General features: G+C 44.0%; 1 protein-coding gene across 1 annotated transcript in view; it reads left to right on the forward strand.

The window, feature by feature from the left end:
- DNAH3 (dynein axonemal heavy chain 3) overlaps positions 1 to 15,486 on the forward strand; it is an 87,203-nt gene that overhangs the window by 12,003 nt on the left and 59,714 nt on the right. Inside the window, exons 10-19 of the mRNA XM_087729131.1 lie at positions 349 to 544; positions 1,317 to 1,496; positions 3,384 to 3,520; positions 4,816 to 4,921; positions 6,302 to 6,480; positions 6,904 to 7,088; positions 8,121 to 8,244; positions 8,847 to 9,000; positions 9,977 to 10,121; positions 12,161 to 12,372. Coding sequence (XP_087585257.1) covers positions 349 to 544; positions 1,317 to 1,496; positions 3,384 to 3,520; positions 4,816 to 4,921; positions 6,302 to 6,480; positions 6,904 to 7,088; positions 8,121 to 8,244; positions 8,847 to 9,000; positions 9,977 to 10,121; positions 12,161 to 12,372 — 1,618 coding nt within the window. The remainder of the gene's footprint in view (positions 1 to 348; positions 545 to 1,316; positions 1,497 to 3,383; positions 3,521 to 4,815; positions 4,922 to 6,301; positions 6,481 to 6,903; positions 7,089 to 8,120; positions 8,245 to 8,846; positions 9,001 to 9,976; positions 10,122 to 12,160; positions 12,373 to 15,486) is intronic.

Genomic DNA, 15,486 nt, shown 5'->3' on the forward strand with positions numbered 1-15,486 from the left:
TTGATTCATGATGACTACAATGGAGTTCCAAATTTCTGTTGTTATGGAGACATTTGTTCAGTGGGTTTTGCCCCATTTTATGACTTTTCTTGCCGTAGCTCTTAAGTGAATCACTTCAGTTGCTAAGCTAGTAACCTGGTTGAATCCTGATTTCCTCATTGACTTCGCTTGTCAGAAGGTTGCAAAGGGATCACTTGATCCCAGGACATGGCAACTGTCAAGCATCTTTGTATTTAAAATCTTTGTATTTTGCCTTCCAGCTTTCTGATCTTGAGGCCTTTGCAACTCACCGTTGAACTGTCCCAACCAAAAGTACCTGAGCAAATGGCACTTTCCATGTCATTACAGGTGGATCCCCAGGTGCGCTGACCTCTTCATCGAGCAGAAAGAGAAGTGGTTGCACCTTGCCCCTCAAAATGACTTAGATTCTTCTCAGCAAATAGAGGAATACTTTGCTTCGGTCGCCATCCTGATGTCCCTGCAACTGCGGGAGATGGTCAACAATTCCCTAGAGGACTTGCTCAATTTTTTCAAGATACACAAGGTAAGTTGTGACATACAGACAGTCCTCGATATATGACCACAACAGAGCCCAACATTTCTGTGGTTCAGTGAAGCATTTGTTGAGTGAATTCCTGTCCCAGTTGTTCAGTGAATCACTGTGGTTGTTAAGTGAGTGTCACAGATGTTTAGGCAAAAAAAATGCAGAGGTAAAGTAAATATGGTACCTCGTTCAATAGTAGTAACTGGGAGAGGGATCGTGGAGTCCTAGTGGAGAACCATTTAAATAGGATCCAGCCATGTGCAGCAGCTGCCAAAAAAGCCAACACAGTTCTAGGCTGCATCAACAGAGGGATAGAATCAAGATCAAGTGAAGGGTTAAGACCACTTTATAATGCCTTGGTAAGGCCACACTTGGAATACGGCATTCAGTTTTAGTCGCTATGATGTAGAAAAGATGTGGAGACTCTAGAAAGAGTGCAGAGAAGAGCAACAAAGAGGATTGGGGGACTGGAAGCTAAAACATATGAAGAACGGTTGCAGGAACTGGGCATGTCATGTCCCGTCCAACTCTGTTAGTCTATCATTCTATCATGGTAAGTGAATCTGGCTTCTCCTTGCTTGTCAGAAGGTTGCAAAAATGGATCATGTGACCCTAGGACACTGCAACCGTCAGAAATGTGAATCAGACACCAAGTGGCCAAGTTTTGATCATAAAAACTTCAATTGTAGATAGCGCCCTGATCCTGAAAATCGGTTCTTTCTGCTTATTCCCTGCATGTGACCTCATGATTTCTTTCCTTCTTTCTCTTCAGGATGGAAATGATTTTGGTGATGTTTACCAAGACATGCAGTTCTTTATTCCTCAAATATTGGTCCTCAAACTAGATGTGGAGGATCCGTCTATTATATTTGAGCCCGACGTGCAGAGTTTGTGGGATTTGGTCTACCGCTGTTTTATTGAGATCCTCAAATCTTCTGAAGATCTTCCAAAGGTATGCCAAAGGAAAAACATGGCCAAGTTCATTTCTTGGGTTACTCTGGGGGTTGAACTCTTGAAGAAGTCACCATTGATTGGGGTCCCTGAACTTCCTCAACTAAAGCTGGATGGGGAGGGTGAGCTGAGGATCTGAAGCAGGAATACAAGTAGCTTTTTGTGAGGTTGCTGTAACTTTGGACCATCATTAATTGGACGGTCGTAAATTGAAGATGGCTGTAAAATGGCTTGTTGTAGGAGGAGGACAGGCAGAATCTGGGGAGGGAGTCAAGAGAGGAATCAACCTGGAATCCTTACGTTCCCATAAGTGGGTCTAAGTTCAATCCCTCTTGAATTGTGTTAGTTCTTATCTACTGACAATTTAGTGCTGGCTGTTAGTTGACTACTAAGATCATGGCATCTGGCTCTCTCAATTCCTGGCAAATAGATGGGGAAGAAATGGAGGTAGTGACAGACTTTACTTTCCTGGGCTCCAAGATCACCGCAGATGGAGAAATCACTGCAACCAAGATATTAAAAGATGCTTGCTCCTGGGGAGGAAAGCTATGGCAAAGCTAGACAGCATACTAAAAAGCAGAGACATCACCCTGCCAACAAAGATGTGTCCAGTCAAGGCTGTGGTTTTCCCAGTGGCAATGGATGGCTGTGAAAGTTGGACCATAAGGAAGGCTGAGTGCCAAAGAATGGAGGCCTTTGAACTTGGGTGCTGGAGAAGACTCCTGTGAGTCCCTTGAGCTGCAAGGTGATCCAACCGGTCAGTCCTAGAGGAGATCAACCCTGGCTGCTCTTTAGAAGGCCAGGTCCTGAAGAGGAAACTCAAAGGCTTTGGCCACCTAATGAGAAGGAAGGACTCATTGGAGAAGAGCCTCATGCTGGGAACAATGGAGGGCAAAAGAAGAAGGACTGCAAGGTGATCCAACCGGTCAGTCCTAGAGGAGATCAGCCCTGTCTGCTCTTTAGAAGGCCAGGTCCTGAAGAGGAAACTCAAAGACTTTGGCCACCTAAGGAGAAGGAAGGACTCCCTGGAAAAGAGCCTCACTCTGGGAATGATGGAGGGCAAAAGAAGAAGGAGATGACAGAGAATGAGGTGGCTGGATGGAGTCACTGAAGCAGCCGGCGTGAGCTTAAATGGACTCCAAAGGATGGTAGAGGACAGGAAGGCTGGAGGAATGTTGTCCATGGGGTCGCGATGGGTCGGACACGACTTTGCAATTAACAACATTAGTTGACTGGATATTGTGCATAGGCATAAGCAATAAATTAATTTAATTAGAATTTAACTGGCAGTCCTGATTCTTCATGCCTCACATAGTAAAACAAAACATCGCGCTAGGTTATATTTCTTTTCCCCACTGTGCTTCAGTGCAACACATTGTAAAACTCTGAAGCATGATTTACAAAGCAGTGGGCTGGATTTACACATAATATTATAAAAAAAATAACCATGTCCCTCCATGCCTTTTCATTCACTTGCTCAGTCACCTTCTGGGTTAGAGATACATCTTTAAAGAATTGGCCACATAAATGATTACCTCTTGTCTCACTGTATGTGTATCTGTATAACTTAGAATTATAAAATCTGAATTGTAAAAACCTGACCGGCCACTAGATGTCAGCAAAGGTTAGGGGTTTTTATAGCCCCATCCTGCTAGTTATAAAATATTCATTGCCATGAATAGATAGGATCATACAATGTCAATGATTCTGTCTGTTGAGACCTTAACCCTCCAATTTTGGAATATATTTCTGAGTTAAGGTTTAGGTTTGATCTCAAACTGTTGCTGGGATGTGATTTCATCATTAAACTAATAAAATATGTTTGTGTGAGATTGATTATATCTTACTTTGAGTGTGTATGAGGTTAATATTAATTTTTGCATTTTAGGTTCAAGTGAAACTTTTCCCAGAATTAAAAGGAGATGACCTAATTCTTCGTACGGTCAACAAGGATGAAACCTTGGTGGCGGATTATGTACAAAAAACTGCGGAAATATTTAACCTAAATTTGATAGGCCCACAGAAGTAAGTTTGTTGGAAATAAAAGAACATAGGATTTAATTTAATTCCAGAAATCTTTCCTCTGGCAAATATTTCTTTCTGAACTTTTCCCGATGTTTTCCATTTGGCATAGATTCCCACAGGGACGGGGCGGGGGACTAATATGGTGGCCGTAATTTCTTTCAATTCTATCATTTTCTTTTTAAAAATCACTTATATCAATAGAAGAGAATATTTGTATTTCAGGGTTGAACTGTGGAATCCTCGGTGCTCTCTGAGCTTGGTTGTTTTCTTGCAGACGTTTCGTTACCCTATTAGGTCACATCATCAGTGCCCCGATGGTGTTGATGGTGCTGTGATGGTGATAATCAATTATTGATATTGTGACCTAGTTAGGTAATGAAACGTCTGCAAGAAAACAACCGAGCTCAGAGAGCACCAAGGACCCCACAGTCCTTTCCCTCTTCCTCTTCCTCCTCCCCCCTCCCCGCCTCCTTGCAAACTCTTTTTAGCACTGATGATGTTACCTAGTTGGGTAAAGAAACGTTTGCAAGAAAACAACCAACTCAAAGAGCACCAAGGACTGCACAATTAAATTACTGAATTTGAGGGCCCTTTTCTAAAGAGAATAAAGGGATCATGGTTTGCTAACAGAATGGCCCCTGAAAGATAAATAGTTGAGCATACATTGGATTAAGCCTCCATGGCTAGTTTATGTTTGACTAGCCGATAACCTGGTGTTGCCCGGGTATTTATTTATAGGAGGAAAATGTCCAGACCAAAAGTAATTTCTAATGTTGGATTTTTCCCCTAAGCAGAGAGAGCCCCCTTGTGGAGTACTGTGAAGCTGTTACCATGGCAACTCCACTGCACTGTACAGTAGAAGTCATTTTGCAGCGGTACAGTAGAAGCCATTTTAAGGCACAAGAGGCTGTATCTTAACAGAACCCCCCCCCTCCGAGGGGTGTTAGGGGTGTCTCACTCCCACAGCATTTCTTCCCAGAGAGTAAGTCATCTGTGTACCAAGTTTGGTTGAAGTTGCTCAAGCTGTTCCAGAGTTATGCTGGAACGCATACAGACAGGTTTTTATATATAGATAGATTTAGGATGATGTGAACCCTGTCAGTGTGGCATAACATAATGGGTGAGGCAAGGCAAGACTTGTATCCAAATAACCATGGTTAAACCCAGCATGGCTTATAATGTGCGAAATTATCCCAGAGAATAGTGTGAGATGCCGCTGCTATTGAAAAAGAAACGTTTCTTCTGGACCTTGATTTAAGTCATTTTCTTTTCTGCACAATCTTTTTGCATTGAAGGTACTTGAACGTGTATAGGAAATACAACGATCTCTTGAATAACAATGCCGAGAAAGACGTGACTGAATTTCTAAGCAAAAGACACGAGCTGGAAGATTTTGTAGAGGTATTGCTTTTCATTGTGTGAGAAGTCGATTTTCCTTATTCATGTAAACCTAGGAACAGCCTTTCCTAAAAGGACACTTGTAGGAAAATAGGTATACAGGTAATCCTCAATTTATGGCCTAAATTTATGTTGTTAAGTGAGACAATTGTTAAGTGAGCTTAGACCCATTTTACCGCCTTTTTCTTGCCTCCATTGTTAAGTGAAGCACTGCAGTTGATAAGCCAGATACCGGTCCTAACCGAGAGCCCTATCTATTGTGGAGCTGACTGGCGATAGGGAGTCACAGCAGAGGGTTTTTAGATTTTTTTAGATTAGATTAATTTTATTTATAGGCCGCCCTTTTCCCTGAGGGGACTCAGGGCGGCTTACAATCAAAAAAGGAAGGGGAGTGTAGGACAATACCAAAAAGAAATGTGCACAAAGTAAATTAGACAGTAAAACTCAACATTCACTCAGCATTCGGGAGGGGCGAAAATAAGATTATCCCCAGGCCTGACGGGTTAGCCAGTTCTTGAGGGCTGTGCGGAAGGCCTGGACGGTGGTGAGGGTACGAATCTCCACGGGGAGATTGTTCCATAGTGTCGGAGCCGCAACAGAGAAGGCTCTCCTCCGAGTAGTCGCCAGTCGGCACTGACTGGCGGATGGAATACGGAGGAGGCCAACTCTATGCGATCTGATGGGACGCAGGGAGGTAATTGGCAGAAGGCGGTCTCTCAAATAGCCAGATCCACTACCATGGAGCGCTTTATAGGTGGTGAGTAGGACCTTGAAGTGCACCCGGAGATCAACAGGTAGCCAGGGTTGAAAGAGCCACATGCGGCTCCAGAGCCACAGGTTGCCAACTCCCGGTCTAAAGGCTATTGTTCCTTCCTTCCTTCCTTCCTTCCTTCCTTCCTTCCTTCCTTCCTTCCTTCCTTCCTTCCTTCCTTCCTTCCTTCCTTCCTTCCTTCTCTTCCTTCTTGATGTGTAGTGGTAAAAATGCAGTATTGCAGGCTAACTCTGCCCACTGCCAACTCTGCTCCTGACCCCTTCAAGGTTGACTCAGCCTTCCATCCTTCCGAGGTGGATCAAATGAGGACCCAGATTGTTGGGGGCAAGAGGCTGACTCTGTAAACTGCTTAGAGAGGGCTGTAAAGCACCGTGAAGTGATATATATAAGTCTAAGAGCTACTGCTGACTAGCTGCTGTGGTGCAGTGGTAAGTGCTGTGGCTAGGAGATTTTTAAGCGCCAGTCCAAAACAGACATTCGCTTGTAGACTGTACTTTTCCTTCCTTTAGATTCAGACAATGAGCCTGCTTCCCTCAAATAGGCTAAAATAATCCCTGTGGCTCTCCCCCACCCCTCCTGTAACAATTCTCCTTCCTTCTGTCGCCTTGCAGAAAATTGACGGCTTGACGAAATTGAAGAAAGAAATTGCTTCCTTGCACGTCACTGTCCCCTTGGCTCTCTTCTGCCTGGATGCCCTGAAACTGAACGAAGAGCTTTGCAATCGGACCCAGAGGCTGAAGGACAGACTGATTGAGTTTGAAATCGAGGAAAACAGGAACCTTAACAAGAGGTGTGGATGGCTGAGAACAGTCTTCGCCCGAAAGGATACTATTCTATTCCTTTCCAGCACGAGGGATCGCCTTTGAAGGCCCTGTAATTGTGCGGGAGGGTACGCAGGCAGGTCCATGCTGCCGTCATCATCCAATGCAAAGGAAGAAATAGCCCATCATCTGTGCAGATGGGATTAGAATATCTAGGCAATCTACGTCCTATAACAATTGGGTGTTCCATCATGGGCGGGAGGAAGAAGAAGAGAAAGGAGAGGCAGGAGAGAGAAAGTGAAAAGGAGGAGAAGAAAAAAGGAAGGAGCAGAAAAGCAGAAAAATTGTTCAGAGGGAGAGATGGGAGAGTATGATACAATGGTTATAACTACAATCCTTTGCATTAAGTAGGGTGGATGTTATAGTCACGCCGCTTTTTCCTTCCTTTCAAGCATTTGCAACCAGTACAACATCATTGCCGACAAAGTCAGCGAAGTGCCTTTGACCACCGAGCAGCTGGTGGAACTCACAGCTTACTTGAAAAAATCCAGCGAAGTCACGGTGTTCAAGCTGCGTCGCGAAATCAAAGAAGCCATCTACCGGCTCGAGTTCCTAATGGACTACGCTGACCTTCCCAGTATGTTGTGGGACAGAACTTGGCCTCTGGTGCGGGGACAGACTTCTGGACCAAGGTCTTGGCCTTGGAATTTCTGCCCGTTGGTTCTTCTTGAGAACCTTGCCTAACCTGTTCTGACCCAGTTCCCCAAACATTTAATGGATATTTTATGGTCTGAATTTTTGCCCTGGCAAAAAGTTTCTCTCACAGGCTAACGAGTCTGTCCATCCGGAAGATGAATAGTTGTCTGCCCCACCTATTCATCTCCACCCACTGTCTTTCATCCCCAAAACTAGGGCGGGGCTTCGCTAGAAGCATTGGCTCTTCCATCCCAAGGACCGGCCCATAGATTTCCACTGCTCTCCTCTCCTCTGCCTTCTGCGCAGAGGCACGTCAGGCAATGGACCCAACTGTTCCTCCTCTTCCTCATCAGCCACCTCCAGACCTGGGGGCTGTTGACTCGCCACCTGAGGGCTGACAGAAAGCTCATCCTCTGTCTGTCTCTGCCAGCTCCATTCCCTCTTCCCCCTCGGAGCTCCCAGATTTCCCTGATGCTTACCCTGATTCCCACGCTCCCTCCTCTGATTCTGTTGCTGGAAGGACCAGTGGCCAACAGGACATAATATAACCTCTCTAGATGTGGGTTGGAATTCGTGGTGACTAAGAAGCAAAAACCTTTCTCTTCCCCCAACTCCCAACTTTCTTTAAACCCTACCTATGGAAAGCAATGAAGGGGAAGATTCCAAGAACTTGGATCTGGTTGGAAGACCAACCTGATCCATCATAGACGTGAGGAGACTCTCGATCCCTCCTAAGCATGCCCCCAACTCCCAACTTTCCCCCAACTCCCAACTTTCTTTAAACCCTACCTATGGAAAGCAATGAAGGGGAGGATTCCAAGAACTTGGATCTGGTTGGAAGACCAACCTGATCCATCATAGACGTGAGGAGACTCTGGATCCCTCCTAAGCATGCCTGCTTCTGGTCTTGGGATGTTTTCTTGGTCAAATAGAAAAAAATGACCTCCATCCTTCTGTTTTTTTAATCTACTAGGTGAAGATATCAGACTAAATAGTACAGTTCTTCATTGGCCAGATGGGATTGAAGATATCTTTGATACCAGTCGGAATCAACTCATGAACAGGAGGGAACAAGTCGAGATTTCCCTGATTAAAAGGTGGGTTACAGTCTACTAGGGAGCAGAGATTTCCTTTCTCCAAGTGGGCCTGATCCATGTTTCTTGGCTCAAGATCAGATGTTCCCACCGGATGCTTGGGAAGTTGAGGAAAGAAAATGGATATATGCAGAAAAATGATGAAAAGGGGATATAATTGATGGGAAAGCAATGAACATGGAGCCAAAATCTTAGGGAAGCTACTGTTGAGTCAAGGAGGATCAGGGTCTTCTTTTGATATGTAACAATTCAAACCACGTCCATTATGATTAGGGGTTAAATATGAAGAATGGTTGCAGGAATTGGGTATGTCTAATCTAGTGAAGGGACACAGTGGCACAGTGGCTAAGATGCTGAGCTTGTGGATCAGAAAGGTCGGCAGTTCAGCGGTTCGAATCCCTGGTGCCGCGTAACGGAGTGAGCTCCCATTACTTGTCCCAGCTTCTGCCAACCTAGCAGAACCTGTCGTTATAAAATCTACCTCATTACCCCCATGTGATGACGCTAGAGATGGAGTAGTCCTTAAAGACCCATTCTTCTTATTTTAATTGAGAAAGAAGGTTTCGGGTGGCGTTTTTAAAAAAATTATCTTTGCTCCGAACCAGATGCTCTGAATTTGAAGCTATCCTTGAAAGTTATAACAAGGAAGTGGAAAGTTTCCGGAAGAAGGACGTCATGACCATGGAAGAAATGAAGAATAACGTGGAAAAATTAACTGAGTTGTCAAAGAATTTGGACCATGCTCTTCTGGAATATGAGGTTAGTCTCCCTAGAGCTCAAGAGCTAAGCATGGACTAAATTATTTCAGAAGGGCTAATCTACGTAAATTGATAGAGAGGCTGTGCCATCAGGTTGGTGTTGGCCCTTAGTGACTACATAGATAGATTTCTCCATGATGATCTGTCCATAATGTGGTCCTTCAAGCCTCCCAACCTGTCCCTTTAAGTCTTCTAAACATGGACCTAAACTATTTCAGAAGGATCAACCCATGGTAATTGATAGATAAACTATATGACATTAAATTGGTGTTGAGTCTTAGTGACAAAATAGATAGATTTTCTCCACGATGATCTATCCTTAACCTTGTCCTTCAAGCCGCCTAACCTGGTCCTTTAAGTCTTCCAAACATGGATCTAAATTATTTCAGAAGGATCAACCCATGGAAATTGATAAACTGTATGACATCAAACGGGTGTTGAGTCTTGGTGACCATATAGATAGATTTCTGATCTGTCTCTGATCTGTCCTTAATGTGGTCCTTCAGACCTCCCAACCCGACCCTTCAGGTCTTCTAAGCATGGATCTAAATTATTTCAGAAGGACCAACCCATGGAAATTTATAGACTATGTGACAACGCAAGTGTTGACTCTTAATGACTACACGGATAGATTTCTCATGATCATCTTAACCAGATCCTTCAGATCTTTCCACACTTCCAAGAGAGACTTATCACTTCTGTAACAAAGTCCATCCATTTGGTTGTTGGTTGTTGCTTCACCCTCTCCAGAGGTTTTACTGAGGTGTCTCAAGTAGGACAATTTGAACCTGGTCATCTGTCCCTTGAGTGAAAACTCTGGGTGGATTTGTTCAATCCTCCATTGGATGGTTTCCTTGATTGTTCATGATATTTTCAGGAGTCTTCTCCAGTTCCAAAATTCAGAAGCATCAAATATTCTTCCTCCTCCTTTAAAGCCATGCACGCCTGTAGCTGAACTCCTGTGTTAATTTTAACAGACGATCAATAAGGAAGAGGAGTTACTTGAACGAGAGAAAAGCCAGTTTCCTCTGCTCCAAACCATCATTTCACACAAGCTCCCGTTCGAGCAACTTTGGGTGACCGCTTACCACTTTCATGTGAAGTCTGAGGAGTGGATGAACGGTGAGGATTTGTACAGGGTGATGTGTTCTTCATAAACGCGGCACGTTTGTTAAAAGAATGAAGAGGGAGTCTTTAACTTATGACCAAAATGGGGACCAGAATTTCCACGGCTAAGCAAGGCAGAGGTTAAGTCAGCAGCCTCCAATTTTACAGCCTCTTTTTTTGGCCATGATAGTTAAGTGGATCGTTGCAGTCGTTAAGTGAATCACATAGTAAAAGAATTCTTTATTGGCCAAGTGTGATTAGACACACAAGGAATTTGTCACTGGTGCATAAGCTCTCAGTGTACATACAACAATAGTGATAGATCATTATCATAGTCATGGTAAAAATGCATTCATATACATGTATGTATGTATGTATGTATATATGTATATACATACATATGTATGTATGTATATATGTATATATATGTATATACATACATATATGTATGTATGTATCTGTGTATTTATGTATGTATGTATGTATGTATACATACATACATACATACATACATACATACATATATATATATATATATATATATATATATATATATGTATATATATGTGTATATATATATATATATATATATATATATATATATATATATATATATATATATATATATATATATATATATATATATATATATATATATATATATATATATATATGATGAATGCATATAAACTCTGTGTGTGTGTGTGTGTGCGCGCGCCAGCATAACTCTGGAATGCCTCGAGCAATTTCAACCAAACTTGGTACACACATGACTTACTCTCTGGAAACAAATACTGTGGGGTAAGACACCCCTAAAACCCCTCGGGGTGTGTGTTCTGTTAAGATATAGCCTGTTGTGCCTTAAAATGGCTTCTACTGTATAGCACAGTGGAGTTGTCATGATAACAGCTTCACAGTCATCTTTTTGTGCGGGTCGGAGGGGGGGGAAGAAATTCCAACTTGGGGTCTGCTTCAGCCTCCTGGTGGTGGTGGGGGGCTTTGATCGAATGCTGGAGGGAAGCACTGCTGGTGACAAAGAGCCGGAGGGCCTCGTTCTGGTGGGACTGCATCATAGCCTGGAAATGGCTGACCATCTCAGCCTGCTGAACCTCCAGGTGCCGGTCCCTGGCCTTGCACTCCTGCAGGTCTTCCCTCTGCTTGGAAAGCCCATGCTTGTAGTCCTCAGTGAGGTGCTTCTGCTGAGCCTCCTTCTCGGCCAGATCCAATTTGAACTGAGCTTTTTTGCCAACTCTTTCTCATGGTGGCTGCTTAGCTCCAGCAACTGCTTCCTAAGGAGCCCGGGCGGGCAGGCAAGTAGTCGCTGGGAGGGGAGGGGCACGTAGAGACTGATAAGGCGCCCCTCGACATGAGTGAATTGACCACGCCCACCCAGTCACACAACCACCTTGCCACGCCCACCCCACCTGTCCTTAGGCAGATCACATGAGTGGTCCGCGGGATTTAAAATTATGAATTTAGTGGTCCTTGAGCTCCGAAAGGTTGGTGACTCCTGGACTAGAAGACCTCCACGGACCCTTCCAACTCTGTTATTCTGTTAAAAGATCTTCGGAGAATCTTTTATGCTCTGAAAGCATTTTTCAAACCGAAGAGTCTTTCCCCAATTAGGCGTCCCTTCGAAGTTGGCTTCCTGCTCAGCATAGCTGTCTTCAAACACCTTTTTTTTCCCTTTTTATCCTTGAGGCTGCCTTTTCTCCAATTAGAATCCCCGCCCAAGGACCCGACCAGCTTAAAAATTATAATTCAAAGCCCATTCTTCTGCTTATTCACCAGCTCCAGCCAACCGTGTGCTGATGGAAGGGGGGGGGGTAGATTTATAATTCCTGCTGCTGCTGTCACCTTAGTGTCACATTAATGCAGCTGTCACGTTAATGCAGAAGGATCATTCCTAATTCATATTTTCATGGCATTGAGAATGTGTCAAACTTAATTGGCTTTGAAAGCAGGCTCCTGCTTCTAACCATCTGCGGGCGCTTCCTTCTAGCATTTCTTTCTTTTCTTTTCTTTTCTTTTTTTTTCCCGTTTGCGGCATGCAGGGTCTGTCCTCCAACTGAACGCGGAGGAAATCAGCGAGGACGTCGCCAATATGTGGCGAACCATGTACAAATTGACCAAGACCTTTATAGATCTCCCGGGCCCCAAGCGGATGGCGGAGAATGTGAAGTTTAAAATCGACAAGTTCAAGCAACATCTGCCCGTCCTTTCCATCGCCTGCAATCATGGGATGAAAGACCGGCATTGGGAACAGGTCTGCTGATCTGAACAACAATTCCCACAAGCGGAATGGTTAAGGTTGTGTGTGTGTGTGTGTGTGTGTGTGTGTGTGGATTAGAAGCAGGGAAGCCTCCGAGTTTTAGACCAGTTCAAGAAACAGATGCTGCAAAGCAGGGGTGTCAAACTCAATTTCACTGGGGGCCGCATCAGAGTTGTGTTTGACCTTGGTGGACTGTGATGGGGGTGGCCATGGTGGGGGTGGCCAACTTGACATCACTCGTGTCAGGAACATCTGTGGTGGCCAAGTGCTAAGGCAGGACTTCTGTCAGACCCTCCCTCACTCTCATTATAATCTCCTTCCTTCCTTTCTTCCTTTCTTCCTTTCTTTCTTCCTTCCTTCCTTCCTTCCTTCCTTCCTTCCTTCCCTCCCTCCCTCCCTCCCTCCCTCCCTCCGTCTTTATTCTCCTTTCTTCTTCCTTCTCCTTTCTTCTTCCTTTGTTGCTCTCTTCCCACCTTCCCTTCTTTTTCTTTGTCTTACCTCTTTCCCTTTCTCCTTTCCTGTCCCTTCTTCCATGCTCAAATGCAAAAGGGGAAGAAACATTTCTCGTTTTGTTTTTAATTTGTTTTGCTAGCCCTCTGCCAGTGAAAACGGAGCTCTGTTTTCTCTCACAGAGGCACTGGGGGCCGGCCCTTTTCTGTTTCCAGTGGCCCCGTGGGCCAGATCTAAGCACCCTGTGGGCCAGATTCAGCCCGCGGGCCCTGAGTTTGACACCCCTGCCTTAGAGGGAAGCTGGTTTCTGAGGCTTTCGAACCATGGCTCAAAACTTAGTTTTAGGCATGAGCTAGGCCATTTGTTACAGCTTGTTCACAACCTATCAATAGCAATAGCAGTTAGACTTATATACCGCTTCATAGGGCTTTCAGCCCTCTCTAAGCGGTTTACAGAGTCAGCATATTGCCCCCACAGTCTGGGTCCTCATTCCACCCACCTCGGAAGGATGGAAGGCTGAGTCAACCTTGAGCCGGTGAGATTTGAACCGCCAAACTGCAGATAGCAGTCAGCTGAAGTGGCCTGCAGTACTGCACTCTAACCACTGCGCCACCTCGGCTCATACAGTTAAAGCAAACCGTAGCACCTTCTCTTCTTTCCTTCTTTTTCCTTCTTTGCTCTCTTCCCACCTTCCCTTCTTTTTCTTTGTCTTACCTCTTTCCCTTTCTCCTTTCCTGTCCCTTCTTGCATGCTCAAACGGAAAAGGGGAAGAAACATTTCTCCTTTTGTTTTTTAGTTTGTTTTGCTAGTCCTCTGCCAGTGTGTCCCCACCCCCCGCTCCCCCAGGCCAGATCTAAGCTCCCTAAGCACGCCTTGAGTTTGACACCCCTGCTATGCAGGTGGTCCTCAACTTACAGCAGTTCATTTACTGACTGTTTGAAGTTACGACGATGCTGAAAACAGTCACTTTTGACCATTTTTCACACAACCGTTACAACATTCCCATAGTCATGAGATCAAAATTCAGAAGCTTGGCAACGGACTCGTATTTATGATGGTTTCAATGTCCCGGGTGTCAGCATTCCAAGTATCATATAGAATTAAATCAGAGTCCAAGGCAAAATGATCCTTAAAGTTCAAATTTAATAAAGCAGACATCTTAGCACATCTGTGTTAAACTCAATTCTGGGAATTACATCACAATTCCACCCAGTTAAAAGTTCATGATCTTGTCCCCACACCCACAATCCAACACATGGTCCAATCTTCTTCTTCCACGCTGATATCTCCACCCAACTCCTTCCGGTCAGATGTAAAAGTGCAGAGACAAAAGATGACCTTGGTCTTCTAGAAAAGAATGATAACAATACATTCCACAAGCCTACTCCTGTCTATTCCCCCTCCCATCAACTATACTAAAGAAACAGCATAATGAAACAAGAGAAAGTGTGGCAGGCCAAAATTCTAAAAGGAATATAATTGCAGGCCTGACACCGGGGTCCTGTGATCCCCTTTTTGTGACCTTCTGACAAACAAAGTCCATGGGGAAATCAGATTCACTTAACAACCCCCTGTCAGGCCTGCAATTATATTCCTTTTAGAATTTTGGCCTGCCACACTTTCTCTTATTTCATTATGCTGTTTCATTAGTATAGTCGATGGGAGGGGGGAATAGAAGGAGTAGGATTGTGGAATGTATTGTTTTCATTCTTTACTAGAAGCCAAGGTCATCCTTTGTCTCCGCACCAGTACACCTGACCGGAAGAAGCTGGGTGTGGATGCCAGCATGGAAGAAGAAGATTGGACCATGTGATGGATTTGTGGGTGTGGGGACAAGATCATGAACTTTTAACTGGGTGGAATTCTGATGTCATTTCCAGTATTGGGATTACACAGATGTGCAGAGATGTCTGCTTTATTAAATTGGAACTTTAAGGATCGATTTGCCTTTGATTCTGATTTAATTCTACATGATACTAGGAACACTGACATCCTCAACATTCAAAGGAGATGTCGATGGAGATTCTCCGCCATCCAGATCATGGTTTCCCCCAAAGGTGCTTTTTTCAAGAGGCAACGCAACTTTCTGGTTTTTCTTTGAAGAAGCTTCTTGGATGAGGAACAAAATGTCTTCAAAGAAAAACCAGAAAATCCAGCTGCCTCTTTTAAAAAAAAAAGCACCTTTGGGATTGTCATGTATATCCCAAAAAGAGCTTTGATCCCATTTTCTGGACGTTTTTGTATAGTCCCACCGGAATTTCATCTGGACCTGGAGTTTTATTGTTGTTGTTGTTGTTGTTGTTGTTTTAATTCAATGCCATCTCTAACTCAGTTTTTGTAATTGGTCTGTTTATCGTTTCTCTCTGTTCATCTGCAATTGGATTTAGGGTTGCTAAATTTAGATACTGTTTGATTTTGTCTTCCGCTATGTTATCTTGAGAATGAAGTTTAGTAAAAACACCTTTGAATTATGTTCTTTTTCTCTTCCGCTCTGTGTTGTATGGACCCATCCTCATCTTGTAGCTGATATATTGTCCTTTTTTCTTTTTCTTTTTTTCAGTTTGCATGCTAACCAACGTTCAGGTTTATTTGTGTGTGCGAAATACTATTGGTTAGCCAATTTAAGCTCCTGGGCTAGTTCTTCCCGTACTGTTTAAG

This window comes from Thamnophis sirtalis, unplaced genomic scaffold (assembly GCF_051295495.1).
Source record: "Thamnophis sirtalis isolate CommonGarterSnake01/CBP01778 unplaced genomic scaffold, rThaSir2_p1.2 scaffold_14, whole genome shotgun sequence".
In the NCBI taxonomy this organism is placed as follows: Eukaryota; Metazoa; Chordata; class Lepidosauria; order Squamata; family Natricidae; genus Thamnophis; species Thamnophis sirtalis.